Below are 27691 nucleotides of genomic sequence, written 5' to 3' on the forward strand. Positions count from 1 at the left end.
TCTATCCAAAGGTATTACAAAACGACTGATTAGCCCAGAATCAGATAAAAACATCTCTGGTGCCAGATATCCATGAAATTGGTTCACTAAGTCCCTGACTCTACTGGCATCAGACACACAGTTCTCCTCTCATGCCAGCACAAGTGTCCCATGAGGAGTGACTGCACATATTCAAACAGCACTACACCCACAGCCAGGAGCACCACTCTTTCATCAGACTGCAATCCAAAACTGCTGCACAGGTCTTGAGAGACACTTCAGTGCAATAGTCCAACTCTTTCTGCATCCCATTTTAACAACGGAAAGTACATCTCCCTCCTTTTAGGAGTTGAGAGCTGTTTATACACCGTGTTTTTAAGTAGAAAGCTTCCAAGTAAAAGATTAATAGTATTTCCAATGAAACCAACAAGGTCCTGCTCTGCAAGGGAAAACAGGTTTTGCCTCTAGTCACTGACTTCCACACCATTCTCCAAGGATTATTTTCCCCGTAAGAAAAACCAGCACTCTCATCCAGATACAGATGAAAACTTCTGCCTGAACACCAACTTGGTGGCAAGTTCCAACCAGAAACCATGATCCACATCACCACGGAGAACTCCAGCTGTCAGCTTCCCTGCTCACCACTTCAGTGACTTTCCTGATAGTCAAGCCCACCCTCAGCTTGCCAACACTTACATGAAAAACTTATCTTTACCCACTCAAGTGCACCTCGTTGTCATCTCTGGGGGAAGGAGACTCCAAAAGCAGCAGTGACAAGACATTTCATGACTGAATTTTTAGCCCTCGTCACATAACACACTCACAAGCCCAAAAGCTGACAGCACACCACACCAGACATCAAACAGCACACAGACCAGTCAATTCTACTACAAAGCACATTAACACTCAAAAAAGGCAATATTTCAATGCGGTGGTTTTTTATAACTAATTTTTTATAGTTAACATATCGGACTCCTCTAAGCCTCTTACCGTTCACAGCTTTTTCTATCAGTTCTTCACAAGCATCAAAGTCTCCCTTCAACACCAGCTTGTCGTGGAGGTCTGTCAACATGGGGTGCTCCAGAGCAATCTTGGTTTTCTTCTGCAGTGACTCGAAAGCCTCGGTGTAGTTGTGCTGCCGAAAATGCTTTAGGCAAAGGCGAATGGCTTCCTGTTCACGGTACTACTGGAACACAAGAAAACCTATGAGACATGTAGATTTTTCCTTCCACCAGCACTGCTGGGAGCTACCTGTGAACCTGGAGCAGGATCTCTTGTCCACGCTGCACAAATTGCTCGCCAGCTCACAGAGGAATGCTGTGTGGACGACATTACAAGCTGTGCAGGCATTTACTTTCCAACGGTATAGAAGTTATACAGCTTGGTATCATCCAATTTAATGAGCGTACAAGAAGAGAGTGCACAGTGTCCCAGATCTCTGGAGTGACCATTAGTTCCCCCCCATCTGCTTGGCCCTGCTGTTCGAGGCCTACACGAAGCGCAGAGCAGGAAAAAGCCTTCACTATCAGCGTTACATAATTTGATTGTATGACTCTTACATAACAAAATAATTTAGAAGAGTAAGTAGGTCACAGCTTTTCTAGGAGCAGAAGGAAAAAAAAAAAAAGCCACAAGAATAGGAATACTTGCAATGACCACCACTCCTGCAATGGAAAGGCTGAAGGCTGGCCCCAAATCCTGCGGGTTCGTGAGGGTTTTGGATCAACGGCAACGAGGATTTATGTGCACAGAAAAGTTTTAACTTCTAAATATTCCCCTGCATCTTGAAGCAGAACCTCTCTGAGCCACAGTTGCCCATATCCCACCTGACCGTGGAAAGGGGTGACTAAGGTGAGAGAAACCCACGCTGGGTCCAACATCCCTGCACAGACACGTGAGGGAATAGTAAACTCTGAGTAAGACCCACAGTTTGTGCTGTTAACCAACCAAATCTTCCACTGTGTTTTCAAAGCTGCTAACAACATGCATAAGAAACACAGATTTTTAAGGTGATAAGTAGTGGAACCACTTATTTTAAATAGACTCTTCAAACCTAAATTCTAAGGCATTAAAGAAAAAAAAAATAAATCTTAATTTCCATCTTTAACACGCAACTACTGTGGTAAAAAGCAAACGTAACTTTAAGCAGCTATAAAACTGATTAAATTACAGACAAGAGATTTTAATCCTAAGTGGACACTACTGCTAAAAGTGAAGTTTATGGTATTTAAATGAATAGAATCTTTGTGAAAACCTGGAACTAACACTGACTCTCAACAAAAATTAGTGCTCTCAGAATAATGGCTCGATAGCAAGAATTTCACAAACTGAAGCGGCTAAAAAGAAACACGGCCATGTGATATATTTTTAGTTCTTAATCCATCAGTATTTCACAGCTGCAAATAGCCAGAACTATGCATTTTTAGAAAACCAGTTCCCAGCCCACATGAAAAAGGCCAAGGACACGTACTGATAAGAATGCAAGGCTGCAGCAAAGGAGTATTGAAGCTAAAACAGTTTTACAGCACAACTGGCAAAAAACAACTGTTTTTTTGTCTTTCCAACAGATATCTAAGACACTGTCTTTAAGAAATGTTCACTTACATCAAAGCCAAAACCAAATTAGACCCCTGTTGTTCAAAGGGATGGCAAGCAAAAGCAGAGTTGCACACCAGTAACAACCAGCTTCTGCTTTTTCAGATCCTCCAGTTTAGAAATTAGGTAAAATTCAGACTTGCTGTATTTCCACTGAGCTTGGCTTCTAAAACAGGGAATGACTGCTGGGTGCAGGTTGGTCACTCAATACTACAGAAAAGTTTCTATTCAAGTGACATCATAGTACTACTTCAGAAGTTAAATATGAAAACCTCTTTTTTATGCAAAAAGGTGTATAAAAAGCATATAAAAGGCTCCCTTATAAATGCTGTCATACAGGTTTAAAGAGATGACAACCCAAATAATAGCTCTGATCTGAATCTGTAAATAATTCCTATGGTTAAAAACGTAACAGCAGCACGAGACCAAGATATTAACACTGTCAAACACACTCGTAGAATTAAAAATAAGTTCATGTGCTCCTTATTAAACTGCCACTTCTTAGGTGCTGAAGTTTGCCCACTCTTCAGGAGAAAGGGATAAGGCTTTTGTGAGGCAGTAGGTTGAGCTGGACAGCAAGGAGAAAGCAGTAGGGGGGAACTGAGGAGTGTGCTGGCTGCTTTCAGTCCTTATCCCTTACCCCCAACTCCACTGCCTGCAGGAAAGGGAGGTTTTGCGGGCACACAACGAAAAGGACAGGCAACTTCAAGCAGCACCTTCTTCTCATCTGATGTCACAGGCAGTAAAGAAATACTAGATTTCAAAGCCTCTGAGATTCCCAAAAACATGCATGAAAATATTCACAGCAACTCAAAGAAACGGGTCAACCTTCCTGCCTTTCCCAAAACATGGGTCAACACATCCTCCTACGTGGATCCAGCAACAGTGGCCTCTCAGGGTTGGGAGGGAAGAGAACATTAGTGGTACATGCACTCATCACCAAAAACTTGGCAGCTGATCCTAGCAGGGCCCAGACCATCATGACTAAGTCTCTGCCTTGCTGCTTTGGGGCTCTCAAGCTTTAGGAGAACAATGCTGGCACCCCCTGAAGAAGCTGTCACTACACTCATGCTGACCATGAAAAGTGCCGATTCCGTGGGATAAGATGGAAGAAAACAGATGCAGACATCATCATCATCAGATGGCTCCTAACCAAAAAAAAATACAAATCAGAGCTTTCTGCTTGCAGCAACCGGTCCAAACTGCCAGACAGCAACACGTGCACAGGCAGCAGAGGAAACCATCAGCAGCTTCTGTCAAGTTGACTCTTCAGAAGTGGACATCGATCATCAGTTGACTAATGACCACACCACCATTTGGATCATAAAGCAGCTACAGACAACTTGTCCTGTGCTTGTTAGGGCTGCATTGAAATCCTCCCTGCAGAAGCTCGTGATGTTGGTTTAAGTGGGTATGAGCCAGACACCACGGTCACGCATTTTCCTCACCACGCTGGCAGCACCATGAACTGGTGAGAGAGTCTCACTGCTAATCACACACAGTCTCTCTATCCCCTTCTAAGCTTTTCCTTTTGGAAGCAGAGATACATTGCTCCACTATTCAGTCTTATTCAGCTGGGAAGGATGTCTCCTCTGCAACACAATATGAATCTCATTAATTGTTCCAGAAGATCCAGTGCATAACATGCAGCAACAAAATGAATTCTGGTTGTCAGTGTGCACTTCCCTCCCACAGGAAAGGCGTCTCTTGTACTCAATTAAACACTGTTTATACAAATAACGTTTGGAACCTTCTGAACTATCAAAGTGACAAATGGCATAAATCATCTCTCATCTCACAGTCCAGCAGCATCGGCCCCACTCTGTTCCAGAGTGTTCAGCAAAAACACAGAAAGCAACAAAAGTGTAAGGAGCTGCAACAGGAAAGACACCAACACGGATTCTCTTTAAAACAAGCTCATTATATACCCTGTAACAAAAGCTGCACCTCTAACCCAAAAGCCTCTGCACTCACGTAGCTCTACGGACTGACACCTTAAAAGAATGACTAATCAAAAGGCAAAAAGAGAGGGGAAGTGGAATCTGGTTTTGTCAAGATTCATTTCCCTTCCAATACAAATACTATTTTCCTAATATTGTCCCCTTTGAGTAAGCGTTTCTTTGTTTTATGTTCTTCTTATGGTGTCTACGTGGCAGGTTTTTGTAGTGGTTTTGGGGTTTCTTGAGACTGTTTTGTTGGTTTCTCAAAGAGAACAAGCAGATGCAATTCAAAAAGATTCCCTTCGAGTCAAAGTCAGCCATGTGGTCTGAGTTTTTGCTGGTTCTGATATTCAAGGAGTGAAAAGGTCACATCAATTCCAGGAAGACAAGTTTCACAACATTCTGAGACCAGGAATCTTCAAACAAAAAAGGCATCTAAAATGCAGGCCTACCTTGCTGTACCAGTTGAGGCACGGCTGGACCACATCTGGATCATCAATGCCATTAAGTTCAACATACCAGATACTAAAATTGAAGCTAGGCCCCCAGGACAAGAGTGGAACTGGAGAAGAAAGGAAAAGGAGAAAAAGGCTGCATAAACATCAAACAACCACTGCATTACACAGTACTATTGCAACAGAATGCTCTTAAAGGTTACACAAATTTTACTATTTCAGATTTGACTTAAGTTCTAGTTTGTTTAACTAAGCTTATGAAAATTACTGAATACATCATGCTCAACTTGTCATTTAAAGCAACCTGTGCTGAGCAACATTAACACAGAAGATCATTACAAAGCAGAAGCTTGCTTTAAGCAAAAGAGCAAAAATACTATCATTTAAAACAGCTCCAAGAGGCAACAAGCTTTGACAAGGCTGGGAATCACGAGCACACTAGCGACAGTATTTGCTCCTCATAGTACATTTATTTCCCCATTTGTCAGCAACAATTATTTTCCCTAATGGTGAAGACAAGAAGCTTGGGTATTTTAAATTTTACAAAATTAGTAACATCTGCAAGTTGTGGAGGAGGGAGGGAGGGATAACTGTCAGTTCCCAATTTAAAAACTCTAATTTTTTTTTAAAGCTTTAATCTGTGCAGGTTTATGCTGAAACTATTTTATCTGAGTATTGGAACAAATGTACTTAAAATACTAAAGGACCCATGAAAGACATTGCAGCCTCTCACCTACAGCTCCTCTACCACTCTGGGTTAGTATCTGAGGCCTTGCACTGATCTCAGGATTAATCTGTAGGTTAAGACTTGGTTCTGCTTTTTGAAGCAGCTCCAACTCCCCGAAAACTTGTGTGTGAACTCTGACTCCTAAAAACTGCAGTGAAATCAAGTGGTTTCATTTCAAATACTTTTGGTTCCTTTGTATTTGACTGTAACTGATAAACAGGAAAAGGCAGTATTAGAGGTGAATGTGCAGTTACCAGCAACAGCAAGGAGTCCACTACCTCCTCCCTTCCACTGTTTTTGCCACAGAGAAATTACTTGTTGTCTTTCAAACCACTATCAAATACCACTGAGATTACTCTGTTGAACTAAGGTTTTTCTGACCTACTCCTACTCCATGAGGGAACAAAAAACCCCAAGCTTATCAAAAAGTTGTTCCTGAGCTCTTAAAGGTTCTTAAGTATTTATACTTCAAACAAGCTACATCTATTATTTTCTGCAGTGTGTTTGGGCACAAAGCACATGCTCAAACACCTGATTTCCTTGAGTTTTAGAGGGTGTATTTACCAACCTATTTCTAAAGGCTCATTATAACTTCTGGGAACAACCATCCAGAGTAAAGATTTTTTAGAAAAGATCCAAAGAGACTTTGTATATGCAACTCTTAACTGACTTTAATATCCATAAGTAGGAACTTTCTATGTTACAGCTCTCAAATCATCTTTTCCAAGAGCTTATTTCTACTTGATTGTTCAGCACACAAAGCAAAGCAAGATGCTTTCAGAACAGGTCCTTTTAGGTGCATGTTTGTGGAGACAAGAGAGATGTGAACTGGTCAGAAAAACCACGAGTCACCTGTCTCCCATCCACAGTCCACACACTCTGCCCAGGAAACTTCCTTCTTGCTTACTTTTGTCCTCCACACAAGGTGAGTGCTGCCAATATGGTCCTTTAATAGCACAAAACATTCCTACTTCTAAATCCAAGCACAGAGATCAGTTTGATCCCGGATATCCTCCCCATTAATGCAGCAGACTGAAAATACCACACGTAAAGGTAACACCTTGGGTCTGTCTTCAGACCTGAACGCACAGACCAGACCAAACTGAAGTTAAATCTGATCTCTGGTCAGGTACAGAGATCAAAGACCAGCAGCTCACTGCACTGACACACTGAACTGAACCACAGACCACCTCAAATGCACCCAGACCATGAATTTCCTGAGGTGAACCTGAGGCCAATTTCCTCACACCAAGTTTACCGGGTGAAAAACCAAACCAAGTACTACCACCTTCTCACCTCTTTTCAGAGAACAGAGGTATCCACCTGTACTTCTCTTCAGCAGTTCTCCTCAGAACTTCAGTGAGCTTCTCCCAGAAAAAAAAAATTCACAATTCATCTCTTTGTAGCCAACTACAACACCAAAGAATATACTGGGGTGCACAGAAGAATCCTGGACAGCTCTCACAACCACCAAAATGCAAAGCCATCAACTTGCTGGCACTTCTCCTCCCCACAGCTAACTCAGCTCCCAACAGTCTTTTTTGCAAAAAGGAAACAAAACACCAGAAATGGTGATTTTAACATCAAGACTTTCATGGTGCAACAATCTATTCCAAGGAAAGTACAGATATTAAACTGTATAGGGAATGCAAGGCAAATGCCTCCCTAGTGCTGAAAAACTCTTCCCCAGACAGAGAAAGCTGAAGCTGATCTTCATCAGCTCCTCCATAGGAGCAGGGAAAGAAACAAAGTAGAAGGGTTGAAAATGGAATGTGATTTCTACTCCAGTTCAGCAAATTCAAGTGTTCTCCTGGATCATCTCCCCACTTTTTATCCTCTCCTCTGGCTCCCAGGAGACCCCTCTCACCCTTTTTTTTTTTCATCCCTCTCCTTTTTGAGGTGTGCTCAGCTCTTCAGACAAATGTCCTGTTAGAGCAGCCAAAATCTGACTTAAACCTGGAAGGAGGAGACACTAAGTGCAGCAAGGAAGTAGTTTTTTCCTGCACATCTCTGAGGTGGAAATACACTGCAATTAAAGGTGTTAAAAGCCCAAAGCTACATTATTCCTCCAGTTTTTACCATAAAGTCCCCTCAGCATGCCTGGTTTTTTTCTGCAGGTACTACAGCAATCCATCCTGAAACACGTGTAACTGTTCTTAACAGTTGAACTGTCACTCCACAGTGAGAGGAGTCAAGCAGAAGGAAAAATAATAATTAAAAAAAAAATAATCAATATCCTTCTAAGAAGTAGAAGGCATTTGAGTCACTTAAACAGTTCTTAATCCATACAAGGATGATTTTAGGGGATACTTCTCAGTAATAGCTATGCCTAGACAAGGACTGTGACTCTGTATTAGAGGAGACAGTAGCAGAGGCACTAAAAACAGCACAATAAGTTGAAATACCTCTCACAAGGTGATTTCTGTTTCCCTCATCTATAGGCACAGACAGACAGTGTATGCTTTTAAAAATTAAGAAAACATCCATGAAGAAAAAAAATCGGTCAGATTTGTTACACCAAAGCTTAAAAATCTTGAAGCCTGGTTAGCAACTCCCATGCTTGTAATGAACTGGCATGAGAATCACACCTAGAATTTTTCATCTTTCACTGCAATCAGTCTTTGCACCTTCTGCTTTCAAGGACACAGCACAGAAAAATCTCTGCTTGGAGGAATCACAAGAGCAGAGCCAAAAACAAAGCTCACAGACATTAAAAAGATTATTTTTTTGATATTTTGTCCAGATAAGTATCTTCTTCCCTCTCTCCAGTTCTGTAATGAGGTGCTACATGAAATGTAAAAATTACCTGTCAAGTAGGTCAAAAGCTGCACAACTGGGCATTTCAGTGCTCAGGAACTGAAGTTGAACTAATTAAACTAACAGAAGTGCAAGGCTTCTCTTGACAGGAGGAGAGGGATTATTCTTTCTGCTTTCTATGAGCCTGAAACTTCCTTTGATATGAGAGCAATGGAAGCTGTAGGATGAATTTTACCCTCTCCCACATCAACCCATGCCAGGTTCCTCCTGCTCTGTCCCTCCCTAAAAACCTCTCTGTATATTAACAGTGGTGTTGTAAGGTCTCTGTGCTGATCTGCAGAATTATAAAGCAAACTCCTGATGCAAATGCTGCCCAATGCCAATGCCTTTCCCAAAACCCAAACCTCACTGATCACAGGAACTCTGGTGGTGTCAAGTCTCCAAGAGTCCGAAAGGGCAGATTTTGGCCTCGTTTCCTGGCAGACTTAGGAGGAACACAGCACGGTGCTTGAAATTTGGAGTTACTTTGGCCAACAGCTTGGAAATTCTAACAAACTCAAAACATTTTCAAGCTGTGAATCTGAAAAATAACGGAATTTCGTAACATTGTTTTGCAGTTGTTTCACAGCAAAAAACACTCTCACAATGTCATAGACAAAGTGACACCAGCCACCAACCTGAGGTTTTCACAGGTTTGGGTGAAAAGATCATTTCCAGTTCTGTTCTAGCACAGGAATTTCTTCATGGAAGGCAGCCTCAAGATAGAGCTAAAGGACAACTCATCTCAAGCTGTAACTGGTGAACAAGTGACAGCTCAATCCAAATCTAATATTAATGTATATCATATAGGATGCTGACTCATGGAATGGTTTGGGTTGGAAGGGACCTTAAAGATCATTTAGTTCCAACCCCCTGCCATGGGCAGGGACACCTTCCACTAGACCAGGTTTCTCCAAGCCCCTTCCAACTTGGCCTTGAACACTTCCAGAGATGGGGAGTCCACAACCTCTCTGGGCAAACTGTACCAGTGTCTCACCTCCCTCACAACGAAGGATTTCTTCCTAATATCCAATCTACATCTACCCTCCTTCAGTTTAAGGCCATTCCCCCTTGTCCTGTCACTACATGCCCTTGGGAAAAGGGCTACATAAAGATCCCATTCCAACAAAACAAGCTGCTCATTCCATGTCAGAGAAAAAATCCTGGTAGTAGAAATTAATCATCATTTCACCATCCTAACAAGCTTCAGCTTAGTGCTACACTTCATTACATCAGAACACACTTTCCTGGAATACAATTTAAACACTCAGAGAAGAAGCCAGTAATCTCTGCACTGGCCCTCTTAGCCCTCCAGGAACTACTTGCTGCTTTTAGCCCCCAAAAAAATAACATTTCCCAAAAACCTAATGCTGGAAGCTTCAGAATAAGAAATTAAAAAAAAAAAATTATTTTAACTTCCCTTATGTAGTCAACCTTTAACTCTAATCCTCTGCTACTCTTGAGGTTTCCTAAAGCCAAGTGCTACAGATGCTTCCAAAAGTAGCAGCCAGAAACAAACCCAAAGAACAACCAAATCCTCTACTTCTCCAAGAACAGGAAACCCCACCGTTTATGGCACACAAATGATTCCTGGATTCCCAGCCTGAGGCTTTCAGTTCCTCAGGCAAACAGGAGGAGATTCAGAAAGCTGTGTAAAACACACCAGAGCAAAGGGCTCCCAGGGTGCCCCTACACAGCCACTATCAGCTGAGTCTTGGCAAAAGAACTACCCAACACATCTAAACACTCCTAAATTCATCTAAATTAGCCAATAGGATCTTTACCTCCTTTTTCAGCAACTACCTCCTTCCCCTATTTTTAACCTTAAACATTTAGTTTTAAAACCAGTCATTCTTGTACTATCTCAGTAGTTAGGAAGGGGAAGATAAATTTAGTGAGCAAGCCAAAAGGCTCCAAATTCTTGAATTAAATCCAAGAACTAAGACTCCTGTTCTCTCTGGCCTGCAGGAAGCAAGAAAGAGATCCTCACCCCTGCTCCCATCACACACCCCCATGCCCCCTCAGCAATCCCCTCCAGCCAAACCAGACACCAGAGGTACAATCCTTCTGGTGCCCCTGGATGACATCTTTACCCAGAGGTGAGACACAATATTAGAGTAGCAGGAAGAGAACAAGGGAGGCTCCGGCTGTTGCTTTATGTGTCACAAGCATGTTTGAGAACGAAAGGTTTCAAGTTTTTTTCAAACTTTGACTGGTACTTAGCTTAATGAGTTATTTACAGCTCTGTACAGCAGTTTATAGGAGGACAGGAAGTAGCTTCTCCCACAATGAAGTTGACTCAACAACTGTATTTCTGAAAATTACTTTGTTTTGCTCTCACTCCCCAGGATTTAAATTATGAAGGTATTATTTCTTATTAACAGGACTTCACTGTGTTCCAAATCTAACCAGTCTACAAGATGATGAAATGGAACAGCTATTGTGGATACTTTGCCTGAGTACAATGAAGTCACGAGTGCCAAGACCGGCACAAGTATCAGAAGAGATTATTTTCTACTCAGAATGCTGAAAAAATGCATTTACCTATCTTAATGAATCGACAGGGGAACATCTGTTCATCAATTTTATGCTTCAAGGTGAATGTTTCTTTGTTATAATCATTCTTTAAGCCACTGTGGGAAAAAATAAATAAGGTTACTAAATCTTACCTTGTATTTTAGAACTAGCTAATAAATGCAATCTAGGTCATGCCTGAAACACGAAGCTTGTTTCATATCACTCTGAATCATAAGTACACGTGCTGGACCAATGCCTGGGCTGTTCTCCACCACCTTGTGTCTCCCTGGGAGGCAGCACTGGGTGGTGATTTTGGGAGGGAATTGACTTTGGTTCAGTGCTGCTCCCCAGCCCCTGTGACTTCAGCCAAGGATCTGCTGAACTGAGCTTTTCCATTCTCCAGAGGGAGAAGGATCAAATCTCAAAATTATCACCCTGACAAAGTGCTTTCTGATCCGTTTATGGGCATTACTTCATAAAAATATCAAATATTTAGTATAATTTATCAAAAACCTTAAGTTCATTTTTATTGAAGATGCAAGTACAGGTCCCAAAATGAGGATTTTTATTAAACTTCAGCACAAGTGAAATTACATTAGATATCAATAATTATTACAATACTAAGACCTCTTCCCTCACAGCTGTAGGAGCAATAAAGGCAAATTGCAACACTGGTCTATCTAAAGAGGGCAGAAGGGTGGGAAGGGTTGTGGATGGTTTCTATATGGTCATGAAGAATACCTGCAACACAGAACTTCCCATGTTTCCCCATGGCTATTCTGCTTGGCTACAGATGATGTACGCCCATACATTCCTGGAGGTGGACTTCTCTTCTGGAGGCCTCCCAAAATAGACTAGTTCTTGCTTCTCTTGTACTCCTGGATATTTAACTCTCATTTCCCTTTCTGAAACAGCAGGGTCCTTAAAAGGCCCTTGCAAATTTACATTGGCAACTACTCTGGAGTTCTGGATAACGTGAACAGCCAAAAGGCTCTTTCTTCAGTCCTCATCCAACCCTAACTACCACATCCAACTAAACAAAGGAAAATGCAGGTTTTTTCCCATTTGCCTGTTTAATTTATTTACCCATTTGAGGAAAGGCAGAGCAGATGACTAGTTCAGATCTTTACAGCTGCAATGAGGTTTTTAGGGAGCTTACTTGGGCTTTTAAAAGCTACTTCAAAGTTATGCACCTGGGGAATCATTTCTCTTGTGCCTCAAGCACAGGGAAGGAAGGAATCACAATCCACCAACGCTGCACCCTGCTCTCAGCTCTTCCAAATCCCCAAATTCGCTCTCCACAAATCCTCTGTGGTTAGAGCAGGATCAGGAAGGCTTCCTGAAGTGAGTGTTGGGATTGCTGCTCTGACCTGACCGTAAACATGAGGGCAGATAATTGCAGGATCACAACCACAGCTCTGCTCCGCTGGTGGCTGCGTCTGCTCGGGAACCAGGGGGGAAGAGCATTTTGGTCCAGCCTTTACAATTCCATAGCTGATGGAATCATGTCTTACCTGGATAAGAGATCTGTCATATTCTCCTCATTCATCCCACCAAAAACTTTAAACTTCTTTAAATTGCAGACGTGTGTTTTCTCATATTTGCCAAACGTGATGCTCTGGACTATGGCAGGTCTTTCAAGTTTCAGAATCAAATACTGTGGAAGAGAGAACAGTGGATTTTAATATTAAAGCCAGGGCTGCAAAACACACTAAGGGAGAAGCATTACAGCCTCCAAAAATTCACTTTCATTCTTTTAGCTTTGTAAACTGAAGATGAAACTTCTCCATTATTATATTTTCTCCTTTGTACTGGAATGAAGAAAAGGGTTTTTTCGGAATATTCCTTTAAAAGCAGTTTATCCGGGAAAAAGATGTGGTTGAACTATCTATTCCTAGCAATTCTATTCAGGACTTACATACGTTCCTTTAAGTTGGACGCAAGACTTCCTGAAATCTGGCAAATAGGATCAAACTACAGGGAGTGAAGATTCAAACGCCCACCACAGCCTGAAATGAAACCTAAACTGAATACACAATTAGATAAATACAGCATGTTCCACATGCTAAGAGAACATCAAATTACTTTTCCTCTCTGGGCTGACGCTGTTTAACCACTGAGCACAAAGTTTGGTGCGTGGAGAACACAGGAACCAACTGCTTATTAACCATCCCAAATAAAACTGAGCCACTTCGTGACAATAAAGGGTCTTTGCACAGAAAATGATGAAAATGTGAACTTGTGGACATTTGCTGCCCTCTTACACCGTGGGGACACATCAGTGTGTGAATAGTCAGGTGATTTATACTCAGGCTCCAGCTACCACCTTCACCGGCACTACTGGAGGAAAAGGGCTGTTCCCAAGGAAAAGCAGGAGCAGGGAAGCACTTGCACCATTCATCGGGGACCACTGAGCACCTTCCCCACCAAACAGGTCTTGGGGGGAGTGTAGAGACATCCTGTTTTGCAGAACACGTGGAGTTTCACACCTGAAAACAACGCCTTTAATTCTTATTTTCCCTGATTTCTCCGAACTAAGCAGAGCACACGGGGAACCGAGGCAAAGCGCAGAATCACAATTACTCATCGTGCTGGATTTTGTTACAAAACCCCATCAGGACTCCAGCACAAGTAGATCAGCACAGAGCTGTAGGACACCTCCCACCACAGGCTCTGCTGGTGGCCCTGTCCCTCCAAGCAGCCAAGCCAGACATGACACCTTATTAATACTCTGCTTGATGTCTTTCATCGACATCAAGCAGAGTATTTTGCATATGTGTGGCTGTTTTCTGTGGATCCTGAGTAGAGACTGAGTAGTCTCCCTATCAAGTGCCACTGACATCACTCTGCTTAGGACAAACAGCTCCATCAGTAGGAGAACCTTACCCTAGAAGAGTAACTCCTGGGAGAGAAGAACAAACTTGCCCATCCATTTAGAGCTACTAATTCTCAACCAATGAGCAGGACTGACATCACTCTGGAGAGCACCAGGATAAAGATGGGATGGATAAAGGTTCCCAGCAGCTGGTTCCCACTACATTCACAAGAAGCTTAGATTGAAAGAAATACTTGTACATACAACAGTTGCAGATGATGCAGACTGGGCAGATACCTAACAGAAGATGATTTACTGCCAAAGATGTTTCCAGCAATTCAAATTTTTTCCAGAGTGAAGAAAATAAACCAGTGTCAGCACTGCGAGGGTACAACAGAAGAATGCTTTGGTGCACTTCCAGATTTTTCTTAATGAAAAATTCCTAGTTTTGTGAAGAACACCATCCACCTAAATATCAGAACCCACTGTTAGTTTAACCTGCAGCAAGCCACGCTTTTGTCTCAAAATACTCTCCAAAATTCCAAAAAAAACCCCTGAAGTTCTATATAGAAAACTTATTTTCTAAAGCAGAGGAGAGGAAAGGATGAGCAAAAGGACAGTCCTGTAATGAGTAAGGCAGTACTTGATACATGGCACAGCCTGCTGCCAAAATTCCCATGCAGAACAGACAGTACACAACGTCTAAGAACTCCTCCCACACCATCGTATCTTCCCTGCAGATTTCTCCCGAAGCTGGAAAAGCAAAGCCAGCACTACCAGCAATTGCAATTCTTAATCCTGCTGGAATCCCAAACCTAATGCCTGGGCCATGAACACATACTCTCTCTCAAGTACCACACAAGACTTGCAAAACCTTGGCACAAAGGTCGTCCTGCATTATTCAATTCTTAGCCTAAATTATGGGAGAGAAAAGCAGGACTGCACTTAAACCCTTCGTGCCCCGAAGGGAGCAAAGCACAGCAATTACTCCACAGGGCCAGCAGTGATTTCTTAACCCTACAGACAGAAGGGAACTCTGCAGCCCTCCTTCCCACTTCCACACATCCCACCACCTGCTGAGTCACACAGACCCCACAGAAAATAGAAGCACAAAAGCTAAACACAACCTTTTTGTGAATTTATCCACTGACTGATATGGAAACTAAAGGTTTGCTTTAAAACCCCGTACCTAGGTATGGACTTGTGTATTTTTTAATGCATATACACACACAAACTGAAGGACTTTTATGCTGAAAGAAGGGAAATTTAGGTTAGATATTAAGAAGAAATTCATTACTGTGGGGGTGGTGAGGCCCTGGCACAGGTTGCCCAGAAAAGTTGTGGCTGCCCCATCCCTGGAGGTGTTCAAAGCCAGGTTGGACAGGGCTTGGAGCAACCTGGGATAGCAGAGGTGCCCCTGCCCATGGCAGGGGGTTGGGACTGGATGATCTTTAACATCCCTTTCAACCCCCACCATTCCACAATTCTATGATATATATAAAAATACAGACATAACATACTTTTTGGGTTTCTAAACACACACACTGCTGCCACTCTGTGGGTACCAGCAACAAATCTCACTGATGTTGAAAAAACACTTTGCCTCAAGAGCTGCAAACAGCTGGGCTGCATGGATATTTCTGGACTGCTACCAGGACTGTAGCCACCACGGACTATTCTCTATGGCTTTGAAAGAAGTGGCAGAACTGTATGTAAGACCAAGTGATTTATTCAACCTGGAGAGAACAAGTCTATGAGATTTCAGGCCAATACATACACCAAGATACTTGACACTTTTCCCATTGCAATAAGCAACATCAGTACATTTAATGTCCACGTATTCGCGCAGTATTCCAAAAGTCCAAATTATAAACTCAAGAGTTTGTTCGTTAAAACAGGGCACAAGGACACTAACTGGAATAACTGAGCAAAAACCTCAGCCCAACTGTTTAAGCCTCGAACTACAACACTTACAAAAGAGATGCTACAAAACATTTGAAGAGTAAAACTTCTGGTTTATGACTCAACACATTTGTAAGTGAAGATGCACAAAGAGTAAAGTCATGTATAGCACTTCAGCACCCCAACAGCTCATTACACTGCACCCAAAATACAGTAAATTCAGCCCTGTCACACTGGGAGCTGCAGCAAATTCCAAACTCTTTTGAAGCTCTGGTCTGTGCTACCATTTGATGACAACCGTATGAAAGCTTCTGCATCACACAACTGAGTGTAAATTTTATTAATGTACTTTACATTAATTCCTGATGCAATCTACTGAGTAGGATGGAAATCAAGAGAGGAAAACTAGTCTTCCCAGATGCAGAACCAATTGTGTCCACAATGCCACTAACTTTCTACATATGCTCGTCCAGTATTCAAAATTCACATTTCAAAATCCACAAGGTTGGAATGGGTTACCCAGGAGGTGGTGGAGTTACCATCCCTGGAATGGTTCAAGAAATGACTGGATGTGGCACCTAATGACATGGTCTGGTTGATGAGATGGTGTTTGGTCAAAGGTTGGACCCTACCTCAGAGGTCTTTTCCAACCTATTTGATTCTGTGATCATTCAAAACTGCACTGCACAAGCTGCCTGTGCAATTAGAGTCACACTGTAATTTATTAATTTCTTTCTCTTTAAGCATTTTTTTATTATGGAGTAGTGAAACTTGTACTGCAGGTAAAAATAACCACCACAACATAACAAAATAACAGGAGCTGTTCTTGTCCACGACACAAACCTCCTGATTGCTTTTTCAATTAAGTTGGTGGCTAAATAAAAATCTATCCTTTTGTTCTACGTATTATTAATCAAGCCACTCAGGGAAATTAGATGTTGTTCTGTGTCAGACCATCACTAGAATCATCAGGATGAGCCTTTATGACAGAGCTGTGGTCTTCAGCATCACCAGCCTCATTGCTTCACACTTCCTATGTAAACTGAAAACTGGATTAAAAATAGACCCATCAGCCCTCTCCTGCTTGAATAGGTTACTACATAACAGGTTTGTTATTAAATATATAATTTCTGGGTCATCTATTTCAAGACTCAAGAAAGATATCTAATTTAATAAACAGAAAACCAGCTGTCAGATGTATTTCCTTTCACTGGCACTCATTCATAACCAACTGGTGGCTTTCAAGGCCATGAGAATTACTTAACTCTACCATACCCATAAAGCCAGGAAAACCCTTTACTAAATACAGTCACGTGGCAGCATTTCAAGTGTCCACATTTCCACTTTCATTCTCTTCCCTTCCTCAAAAAGGTTTGATACAGATTCCAGCACACTTACTGCATTTTCATGGAGCTACTGAACACATTTTGAGGTTCTTACCTATGTTCTTCCAGCTCGTGCTCATCCCAGCAAGAGGAACATTGTGAAAGAAAAGGTGCCTGGGGAGGTTTTGTTTCACTTCTCACTCAACAAGGGAAGGGAATAAATCAATGTTTAGGGATTCACTCATACTTCTACCTCTAAGGTAGCACAGCATCCTCACCCCGGCAGGGAATTGCTAAGCCCTGACGTTCAGGTGAGACACTGACGGGACAAACACGAGCGACTGGAGCTCATTAAACCATCTCCCAGCACGTCCCCGTGAGCAGGACTGACATGAGACCCTGTGCTGTGTCTTAGCCCTGGTTTTCAGCCCATAAAGTTGGGAACAAGGAGAGCTTTATTTCCCTGAGTTTTCGTTCGCTTCCTCTCCGGACTATTGTGGCCACCCACACACTCCAACAAATGCGTCACCGCACAAGTGACCAGGCTTTAACTGAAGTGCTGCCAACACACCACCCATAAAATGAAGCTTTGCAGCTTCATTTTCCATAGGATATGTGATGTTTATTTGGGGGATTAAAAGCTATGTGTATATATCAACATTTCTTGGAATATGAACTACTCAACTTCTAACATAGGAACTGATTTTGCCCCAACTTCTCTCCTCATCACGCTCATAATTTGGTCACCCACTGTTTCAGTTGAAGGTTTCCAAGCTAAGAATCTGCCTTAAGGACTTCAGACACCTGGAAAAACAAGGAAGCACAGTGCCTATGTATAAGTTTTACCTGCATTTAAATGTGGCAGTCTTTCAATGAGCAAGGTGCAAGAATTACTCTGAGCAAAACGCAACCAAATCTGAAGTTCTTTTGTCAAGTATGAGACAACACAAATGGGAATTGTTTTTATATACACAGAAATAATAAAAACTGCATTCTTTGCATCCAGGCCTCTTCTACAAATTTTAATTCCCAATCCCTTCTTTCCAGTTAATTTTTCAACAGAGAAATTAAACTGTCAAAAAATGCTTTACATGGATAAGCTCAGGTTGGAAACACAAGAATTAGCTAAAGTATATATGTACATAAAATATAAATATACATGATATTATGATATATTCAATATAAAGTATATATAAAGTACTTTACATAGTATAAGGGTACTGCAAATACTTCATCTCTCTCAGCACTCAGGATTGGGCTTGCTGAATCCAACTACATAGCATTTTATATTCTCACTGTTGGATACAGAGATTCAGTAAGAGGAATTGAGCAGGATGATCTTTTCCAGTCAGGCAGTCAGGTTTTCTGTTGGTTTTGTCTTTAAATAACAGAATAAAACTTAAATACTGTCTTGCCAATCTCGGTTGCAACTACTGAGATCAATTTTTCCCAAGTCAGACTTTAATTCAGGATACCTAATACATGTCTAGATATGTGACACACAGGTAGATAAATGACAGTGTTAATTCATCTCTCTCCTACCAAAAAGGCTGGTTTAAATGCCTTGCTTAGCATTCAGAGCAGTGCCCAGTTCTCCAGGGTCGGATTCAGTCGTTCTGCAGCAACATCTCCATTCGGGTCACGGCCAATCCACATAAAATTTTTGGAAGACATCTCTTTAACAAGCTCGTGTGGTTTGTACAGAAGTCTGCCACTCTAATTATTACCTGCTTAATCTACATATCTGAATACAACCCTCATCACTGCTTGTCAGCTTGGAGTACAGGTTGGGAATATTCTAAAGCACCCATTTACAAGAGGTTCCTTCCCATTCCACAGTCAGATTTTTAAAAGAAATAAATATTCAGGATGGCTCAGAAAATGAAAGTAAATTTGAGCAGCAACTAAAAGTACACCTCAGATGAAAAACCCAGTCCAAAACCACACCACAAAAACTGACCCTGCCTTGGGAACAAGAGCACCCTAAGAACAACATGTGCTTCCTGCACGAGAGGAAGGATGTACAGACTGGAATAGAACCCAAGCTCAGCATCCATTACCCTGCAATCCATAGTTCCTAGACAGACTAAAACTGCTTCAGGCCATGGATTAAGCTCCTATGCTGTTTATCAAAATTATTATATATTAAAAAAATCAAATTAAAAGCAGTATATGCACAGAGGTATCAAGAGAATAAAAATTATTAGTCTTCACAAGCAGGTTTATGAAACATGTTAATGGAATAAAGAGGACAGTTTTCCATCTCCTCTAAAAAATCTCCCACTTTTGTAGACACAACAACAGAGAAGGATTGATCAGAAAATCCAGATGAAAGCTCTTCAGCTGGACAGGATGACCTGCTGCTCTAAGGAGCCACCAGTGCAGACTATCGATTTTTAACACACCTCCGAGGCAAAGCAGCAAGATTTACCTGGAGAAAAATCCTGTGAGAGTTCACTCATGAGGAATCCTTGGGTTAAATACGCAGATAACCAGAACTCTGCACAAGAGAGACACTGCACAAGACACTCTGCTCAGTGCTTTAAACAAAAGAATTTAAAAACAATTCAAACCAGCAAGAAACATAAGAGATACAGAAGCTGATCAAACAGTATCAGAGTAATAAGGTGTGGATCTAACACACACAAAAAAAAAAAAAGGATAACACATTTATTGGAGAAAAAAAATAAGCAGAAAAGCATTTTCTGGATAATCTAAAACCTACTTAATAGCGAGAAAGTAAATTAGATGCTAAAATCAATACAAATCTTATTTTAATAAGGTGCTTAGCCAGCAGAAGAGGTGACATTGGTGTTTCTTTAACCAGAGGCTACATTTCTAAACGTGCTGTTAAGGAGAAACAAACACAGGCTCCTTAGATCTGGGATTCAAGGCCAAGAACCTACAACAGCCTCCAGTAGTGCTGACAAAGGGGGACCTCACGCCTCATTAGCAACTTAATCTCACCATAAGGTTCCATTATTTCCAGCACGACCACGACTGCCAAGGATGAAACCTGAAACTTCCCCCACAATGAAGCATTCCTTGAAACATCACAAATCGCTAGAAATGTAAATACCTGATGTACCAACAATCTGCATTTTACTCAGAGAAGGAAGCCTGTAAAAGCTGTCAACAGCAGCAGCATGCATTCAAAATAAAAATTCCAGGATATATTAAGTTGTAGAACACGGCTTACCTGGGGGGGATAATTGCTTTCTGAAGACCACCTTGAGGACTGATCATTGGGTTTATCCACCAAGATATTCCTAAAAAAAAAAAAAAAAAAAAAAAACAAAAAAAAAAACAAGAAGCCAGAATTAATTTAAACAACAGCCACCTATTTTTACTTCTCCAATAAATCTGTTTACATGCAGAGCAGTAACATTCTCATGCAACCACCTAAATCACCAGGTAGAGACTCGGGTTCTCCCCCTCATTGTTAAAAATTTTGCACATCACTATTTTACAGGACCCATCAAAATACGCCCCCGAGCCTCGTGGTTGAGAAACGGAGCCCCAAGTTGCGAAACAAAAAAAAAATCCAAATTGTGAAACAAATGTAAAACAGATGAATTACAAGTCTGTAATGAAGTGGAAAAAACGGGCTCATTCACCCCATCGGGGTAAGAACTTCTCAATAAGGTTATAGTGATGAGCAGTGAGAGGGTTACTAAGCCAAAAACTGTCCTTTACTAGACAGGCAATATTGGAAGGGAGAGAGAGTGAGAGCTGTTAACCTACTTAAGCTTTCCTGGAGGGTGGAAGATGACCACCTAACTCATGCCAAATTTTAACAAGTATTTTTCATGAGCTAGGAGCCTAGGACAACACACAAGAAAGCAGAAGTTCAACCCTTCAACCAAGCAAAACTGAGTTGCAGTTCAGAATAGCACAGTGTTTATGGGAGATTAGCAAATTCAGAATAGATTTTTTTGGCTAAAATTAAACAGATTCATCATGACAGTCACATGACAGGTCTGCCTCCTCTCCTAATAACAATGTAGTAAAGTTCACCTCCCAGATTAAACTAAAAAAAAATAAATAAAAAATAAAAAAACCAACCAAAAAATCACTAAAATGTATATAATTATTGGCGAGGTGACGATGCACCACCTGCTGGACAGGCCTTATGAACTCCACGACATCCAACTAATGAACTCGTCAGCTCATAAAACTTATGTAAAAAGAAGGAAACTCATCAAAAGGCTTATGCCATCTCCATCTGCTGTGTAGGAGGGAAAGAACAGGAGCATCTGGATTACTACAAAGGGCTGGAGGAAAAAGCACTGCCGTGAAAGCTCCGAAGGGAAGGAGGTTAAGTCAGAGGTTGAGCACTAAGAGACAGAAATCAGTTCTCTCTTTCCACACCGGGCAGACCGAAATCGCTGCTCTAGCAACGGTATCCAAGCAGTCCCTGCTGTGACAAGGGAGACAGCAAAGAGTCAACCAAGGGTGGGTGGCCTCTGAAATCCCAACATTTTCCAGAGCTGGTGAAGTGGTTGTGTCCATCTGCAGGCTCGGATCCTGGGAATAAAACTCAGGTTTCCCCTCTGCCTTCAGCTAACTCCCACCATGGCATATTTATTGGCACAGCGATGCCAGCGCTGATCCAGGGCTGCAGGTACTTTATTCACCCATTTCCAATGGGGAAAATGCGATGGAACAGGATATGGACAAGCACTGCCCTCCTGCTCAAACCCCATCAAACAGGGAACATCAAGCCATGGATCTGCATAATTAAACATCCACCTACTTTGCAGTGCAAACAATCTCTCAACTCCAAGAGAAAACCTGACCCCCATCTTTAATTACAACCAGGACAAAACCAACTAAACCAAAAGGGAGAACTTCTGAGACACAGATTTCTAATAAAAGGTGCCAGTCTCCGAGCTAAGTCACAATTAGAAACCACAAGACACTTGCTGTTGAGAAGATTCATACCTGCACTCTCCTATAGCACGCCACAGGCAAGACAACATGGTATTTAATAAATTCTTAATGCCTTTTTCTATCTGGGGAAGAAAAAAAATGCTAAACTTGAAGATATGTATCTTAAATACTTAAGGGATATAAAGGCAGATAAAACTAGATAATGGCCTTTCTCCTTTATGGAACTTTATCCTAGAATGCAAGAAGACAACTTACCCTACAGATTATATTTTATTTATGATGCCATTACATTTGCTTAAATACTGGACATAAACTCTTCATATGTTGAGCAACAATTGCAGGAATTGGCACTGTTACATGGTCAGATAATTCCCTGCTGGAAAAAGGCATTTTATACCTGGGACAGATCCCAAATATCGTATTTTTAGAAGGAGATTTGTTTGCTTCTCCAGGTCAAAGATCAATTTGCCACAACCAAAGAGGATCTCAATCAACACAGCTAGACAAGATAAAAATCCTTCCACAGAGAGAGAGAAAAGAGACAGGCAGTCACACAAAATTAAGGCTAAAAAGAAATATGAAAGATAAAGATAGCAGTGTCAATAGAGTCAGAAATGTTTTAAAATATATGGGTTATTAATTTATTAAGATTAAACAAACACTGAAGACAGAAGTCCATATGTACAAAGTCAATTTACCAAAACAATTTAGGAAAATTTATGGGCTTGGAGGAATTCAAGCATTCCATGAGCCATGAGACAGTAAGAAACAAACAAATTCATATCCTAATGGCAGACTCCTTTTTCCATGTAAAGCCCTTTTTCTGGACATCAAACTCCCACACAATACCCGGGGGCAGGCTTTGCAGATATGACACCTAGATTAAAATCTGAGAAACTTTAGAAGCGAAAATTCCATTAACTCAACGACTTTCCATGTAATTTTCACAAGGCACTAAAATAAAAAAAAAAAAAAAAAAAAAAGGTATTTGTAAGCCCTCGAGCTACACAAGAACAGAAAGGTTTTACACAAGCTTTTCCTGTGAAAAAAGCAACCCATTAAATGTGGTTTGAGATAACTCCTAATCATCAGCTGTGGGTACAGGATCGAGTCTCTCACAAATCTCCAGCAGTGCCAAGAGGGACCATCCCACCCACTCTCTCCACCAGCAGCTATAATAAAGATTTGCATAAATAACTTCGTTAGTCAGATCAGTTCTCCAGCCCAGCTCATCTCCGGTGCCAGAACCACCAGGGATGGCAAAGATGAGCAGCTGGATCCGGACGAGGGGTTCCCAAACTCCCAATCCCCCTCTCCCACTGGAAAAATCAGATGATACCTCTGCTACTAAAAGCTAAGGAGAAGGAGCCATTTTCTTTGCTCCACGAGCAGCACCGTGTCCAGAGGTGGCACTGGTGTGCCTTCATTTCCTAACCTGGTTGCCTGCAGGGCTATTAACAGCTCGGCCTTACTGAAAGTGCTCCCAGCCCTAAATAAGTGGATGATTCTGATTTCTCCATGCAAAAAGCCCTTCTGGCAGAGCACAGGGCAAGGTTCTTTTTATTACCCGGGCAGACACTGCCCTCACAACTGCTGGAAGTAGATAATTTTTCCTCTCACCATCCCAGCAAAACCATCATATCCGTTGTGCCAACTGCTGGTTGATCTCTGCTGGAACAACAGAGATGACCCCATGTCTGAGGACTTCTCTGCAAAGAGCTCTGCACGACAACCACGAAGGGAGAGTTTTCCTTTGCTCGGGGGGGGGGAAGGGAGAAATAAGATGACTTTGCAGAACACGCTGCAAATTAGGTTTAAGGCTGCTATAATTTGCATCTAACCTAAATATTTTCATGAAGCTGCTAATAAGAGAAATCCACGACTTTAGGAACGAGTCCCTAAGAACAAACAAATCCCAAACACTCGCTTTGCTTGGCACACTCACGTGGCTCCTCGGAGAGCAGCTGTGCAGGAAAGGGCACGCGCGTCGCCAAGAGCACTTGGAACACGGACAGGGCTCCTCTGGAAAACCACAGAGGTACCAGGCCATTACACTGCAAAAAAGCATTTGGAGTGCTAGGGAAACACAGACTAACTGAAAACGGGCAAAATACTCGCTCCAGGGTTGGTTTTTTTCAGTTTTTCCTACAACCATCCCAAAAGGGATTAAGGGAGAACACGGCAACTGGATTACACGGACTAGAATTTCCACTTAGGCCACCCTAAGAGGTGGTGGACCAACTATTTCAAGCATGTGGAGCCATCACAGCAGCCAGCACAAAGCATCCATGGAGATACTCCTGCCCAGCCAGGACACTGGAATGTACACACAGTCTTAACCAAGAAAAACGGGGGAAAAAAAACCAACTCGCCACCAAAAAAAAAGTCCACGGATCTGGAAAGAACTACAGATTTTTTTCTCCTGCAACTCACAGAAACTCACTGCAACTAATGCTGGTTTCAAACCACCTGACTGGGATGTTTGAAGGCCTGTGTGTACCTCTGGCTGTCCCCTAAAGCAGTTCAAAAAAAACTTTTTAGGTTCTCTTACAAAGTTTTTCTCCTTCCTATGGGAAAAGTTCCCTGCTTAAAATGGTAGAAGGATGTAAGGACGTGAAAATGTCTTGGTTGAAACGCAGCAAAACACACACGGTTATTATGCAGATCCATTCAGGAAACAAGTTTTTTGGGGGTTTGGGTGCTGTTCTTTGGGTTTGCTTTTTTAAAACCCGGGATTTCTTAACCCCACATTTCTTAACCCCTCCTGCACAGCAAAACAAAGCTTGAGTTAAACATGTACAAGTGTGCACTTTTAAATATGATACTGTGATGAGATCTGCCAAGTGACTGCTCAAATTTGCTTCATCTCCTCAGCAGTCTCACACAAACATCCAGCATACTGTAAATTCACTTCTCTGAAAAGTAAAATAGCTTAGCAAGTGCGGCATAACAAAAATAAACTGAAGGATTTAGAAATCACCTTACAGAGATATCCTTATCAGATCACAGCTGACTATACTGGACAAAAAACTTGGTATTACTTAGCTCTGGCTAAGATATAGCTCAATTAAAAACATGTTTTCAATTATTTCTTTCAATTAACATTGTACTTTTTGGTTTTTAAGCAGCCTCTCGTCGCTGCCAGACCAACCAAACTGCTTCTTAAATGCAAAATGACACTGCTGAAGGCACTTCCAGTAAGGCAAATTACGAAGTACTTGTTTTTCACTCCCCCCACCTACTTAAGACTTCTTTAAACAAGATCTCTTTGATTCATCAGCACTTCCTCCTGACACGCCAAGAATTAAATGTTTACCAATAGTGACTAAAATTGCAGCAGTGAATTTCCAGGAAGTCATAGAACTGTTTGGGGTTGGAAAAGACTTCCACGACCACCAAGTCCAACCATTCCCCCAGCACAGCCAAGGCCGCCAGTAAAACCTGTCCCCAAGTGCCACCTTTAAAATCCCTCCAGGGGTGGTGACTCCACCCTGTTCCAGGGCTTGACAATCCTTTTGGTGAAGGAATTTTTCTTGATATCCAATCTAAACCTGCCCTGGCACAACTTGAGGTCACTTCCAGGTTGTCAGAGCCCGGTAAATAACTTCTATTCCAGTGACACTCCACAGCCCTAAATCAGGGATTAAACTTTTGACTGTATGGCAGCACTGAGAGCCCCAAATCCAGCTCCAGGATGGAAATATCAGTATTGGCACAGCGGAAAAACAAACTGGAGACAAAATAAAGTCAGGTTTAGTCATGTATGTTGGTACCCACAAAAACTTCATGCATCACAGATGATTACCAGCCTAATTGTCCCAACATTTAGGGATTATAATTCGGATGCAATTTAACCGGTAAATGATGCTGAGAACCTTTAAGCTTAAAAAATTACCAAGGTTTGTTCTCCCTCTGAACAAAAAGGAACTTTTCCATGTACTTCATATCTCTCTACTTTTTTATATGAAAGTAACTTAAAATGTCAGTGATATTAGTGAACTCAGTGATTATAAGATCCTCTGGAACAGTTTCTTTTACTCATTTCATACTCAGTGTTCATTTGTACATGTCCAAGACACAAGCATACCTGAAATCCAGCCTTTTAGCTTAGCCTAGGTGAGGTCTGAGGAGGCTGCCTGAGTAGAAATAAATCCCTGGCTTAATAAAAGGACCAAGAATAGCGTGAATTCTGCCCTTCAATAGTCAAGGAAAAAGATGAAGAGATTAAATTCTTCAGCTGATCGGATTTGTAGCCAACAGATAAAATATTGGAGTAAAATTTGCCAGAGTTTAAAAAAAACCACCAGCCACGACCCCTTGATAACAAAGTTCAGTTTTCATTTCATAAAATATCTCATAGCTTGCTGGAAAATAGTTTAGGTAGTGTGTGAGCAGGGGGATTTCTGCTGCCAATCACCAGAAAAGTCGCTGAACTTCAACTTTCCAAAACTTCCCCAGTTCTGGTGGAGCAGCTCACTTCAGTACTGCATGGTGCTCACTTCCCACTTCCAAAAGCACTTGGGAAGGGGCAGATCCTTTACCAGAAGATTAAAGGATAGCAGTGTCCACACAAATCCCTTGGGCTGTGTTTTGGAAGCATCACAGCCCTGGTGGAGTATTTTTGCTTGACTAATGCACATATGGAAAAATTTACCGAAGGCCAGGAAGTAGATTTAGGCCTTCCACAATTTCACAACATTGCAGGGATGCTCTTACATGCCACAATATTAGTAATATTTCCACTCAGAGGAAGCCACAAAACCAGACTAAGTTATTACATGTACAGATATACATTGCTAATGTAAGCCATAAACACATCTTTAACATTCATCAGCACCGTAACCTCACACCCAGTAAAAGTTCACCCAAAAAACTGATGCCTGTAAAAGAATTTAAAGCAGACCATGTTCAACAAAACAGACTGGAGCCTCCTCATGCCCAAAGTGACGTCAGGTTTGGAGATTTTTTTCCACCAGAACTCTATGGAAAATGCCTCTTGGTCCCAGGTGGGACAACCTTCACAGTTTTCCTTTCAAAATTAAGTTTCTCACTAATAAACTCAGGGAATGCAGAAGACAAAATACTGATCTGGGAAAATAAAGAAGTATATGTATATATGGTATATAAAATAAAGAAGCCTGTTAAGTGCTGTTTATTTGGGGAAATGCATTACAAGCCAAACATTTGCCCCTGGAGCTACATTACAGAATAATTCCTTATTTTGGGGCAATATACATAATTCATGCTGAAGGAAACAGCAGTTCCCAAGCCAGCATTACTTTCATATTTGGCAGCTTCCAAACCCTGTACCCAAAAGCAGGTTTTCAAGGAGACAAAAATGTGAGAGTTAGCAATAGTACACCACCATGAGAGAGCAGAGTGGGAACTCATTCAGCAATTCCTTACTCACGGGTCAGTTTACCGAATCCAAATTTTTCCCTTCCATTTTAGCACTCTGTGTGAAGACCATCTCTTTACTGATACAACTTTCAAGTTCAGAACACGCTAGGAAATTGGTATTTAAATACAGTTGTAAGAGCCAAATGCTGCTTAAAGGAAAAGGAATCCCAGAAAAATACAGGTCACATCCCAGAGCCTCAGCGTTTTTTCAGGCACCTTCCCAGAGCTCCAGGGTGACATTATGAACCCAGGAGTCTCAGGAGGAAAGGCAGGGAAGACCAAGGAAAACACCACCAAATTCAAACTGACCAGGGCATAGTTTTTCTCCAGGATGAAGATCCTGTTAT

At 41.7% G+C, this 27691-nt stretch overlaps 1 protein-coding gene across 3 annotated transcripts in view; it reads right to left on the reverse strand.

Annotated features, from left to right (window-relative positions):
* The window catches only part of MKLN1 (muskelin 1), a 94071-nt gene that overhangs the window by 59270 nt on the left and 7110 nt on the right, over positions 1-27691 (reverse strand). The window contains exons 2-6 of one of the 3 annotated variants that reach the window (XM_051795221.1): positions 20251-20320; positions 12524-12666; positions 11037-11125; positions 4967-5076; positions 970-1162 (exon numbers count right to left, since the gene is read on the reverse strand). In XM_051795221.1, the coding sequence (XP_051651181.1) occupies positions 970-1162; positions 4967-5076; positions 11037-11125; positions 12524-12666; positions 20251-20320 (605 nt within the window). Of the gene's footprint in view, positions 1-969; positions 1166-4966; positions 5077-11036; positions 11126-12523; positions 12667-20250; positions 20321-27691 lie in introns of those variants that run through there. The other 2 variants (XM_051795222.1, XM_051795223.1) reach the window with 2 other exon arrangements.

The sequence above is a fragment of the Manacus candei genome, unplaced genomic scaffold, assembly GCF_025592945.1.
Source record: "Manacus candei isolate 608988 ecotype Guabito, Panama unplaced genomic scaffold, ASM2559294v1 h1tg000042l, whole genome shotgun sequence".
Lineage (NCBI taxonomy): Eukaryota > Metazoa > Chordata > Aves > Passeriformes > Pipridae > Manacus > Manacus candei.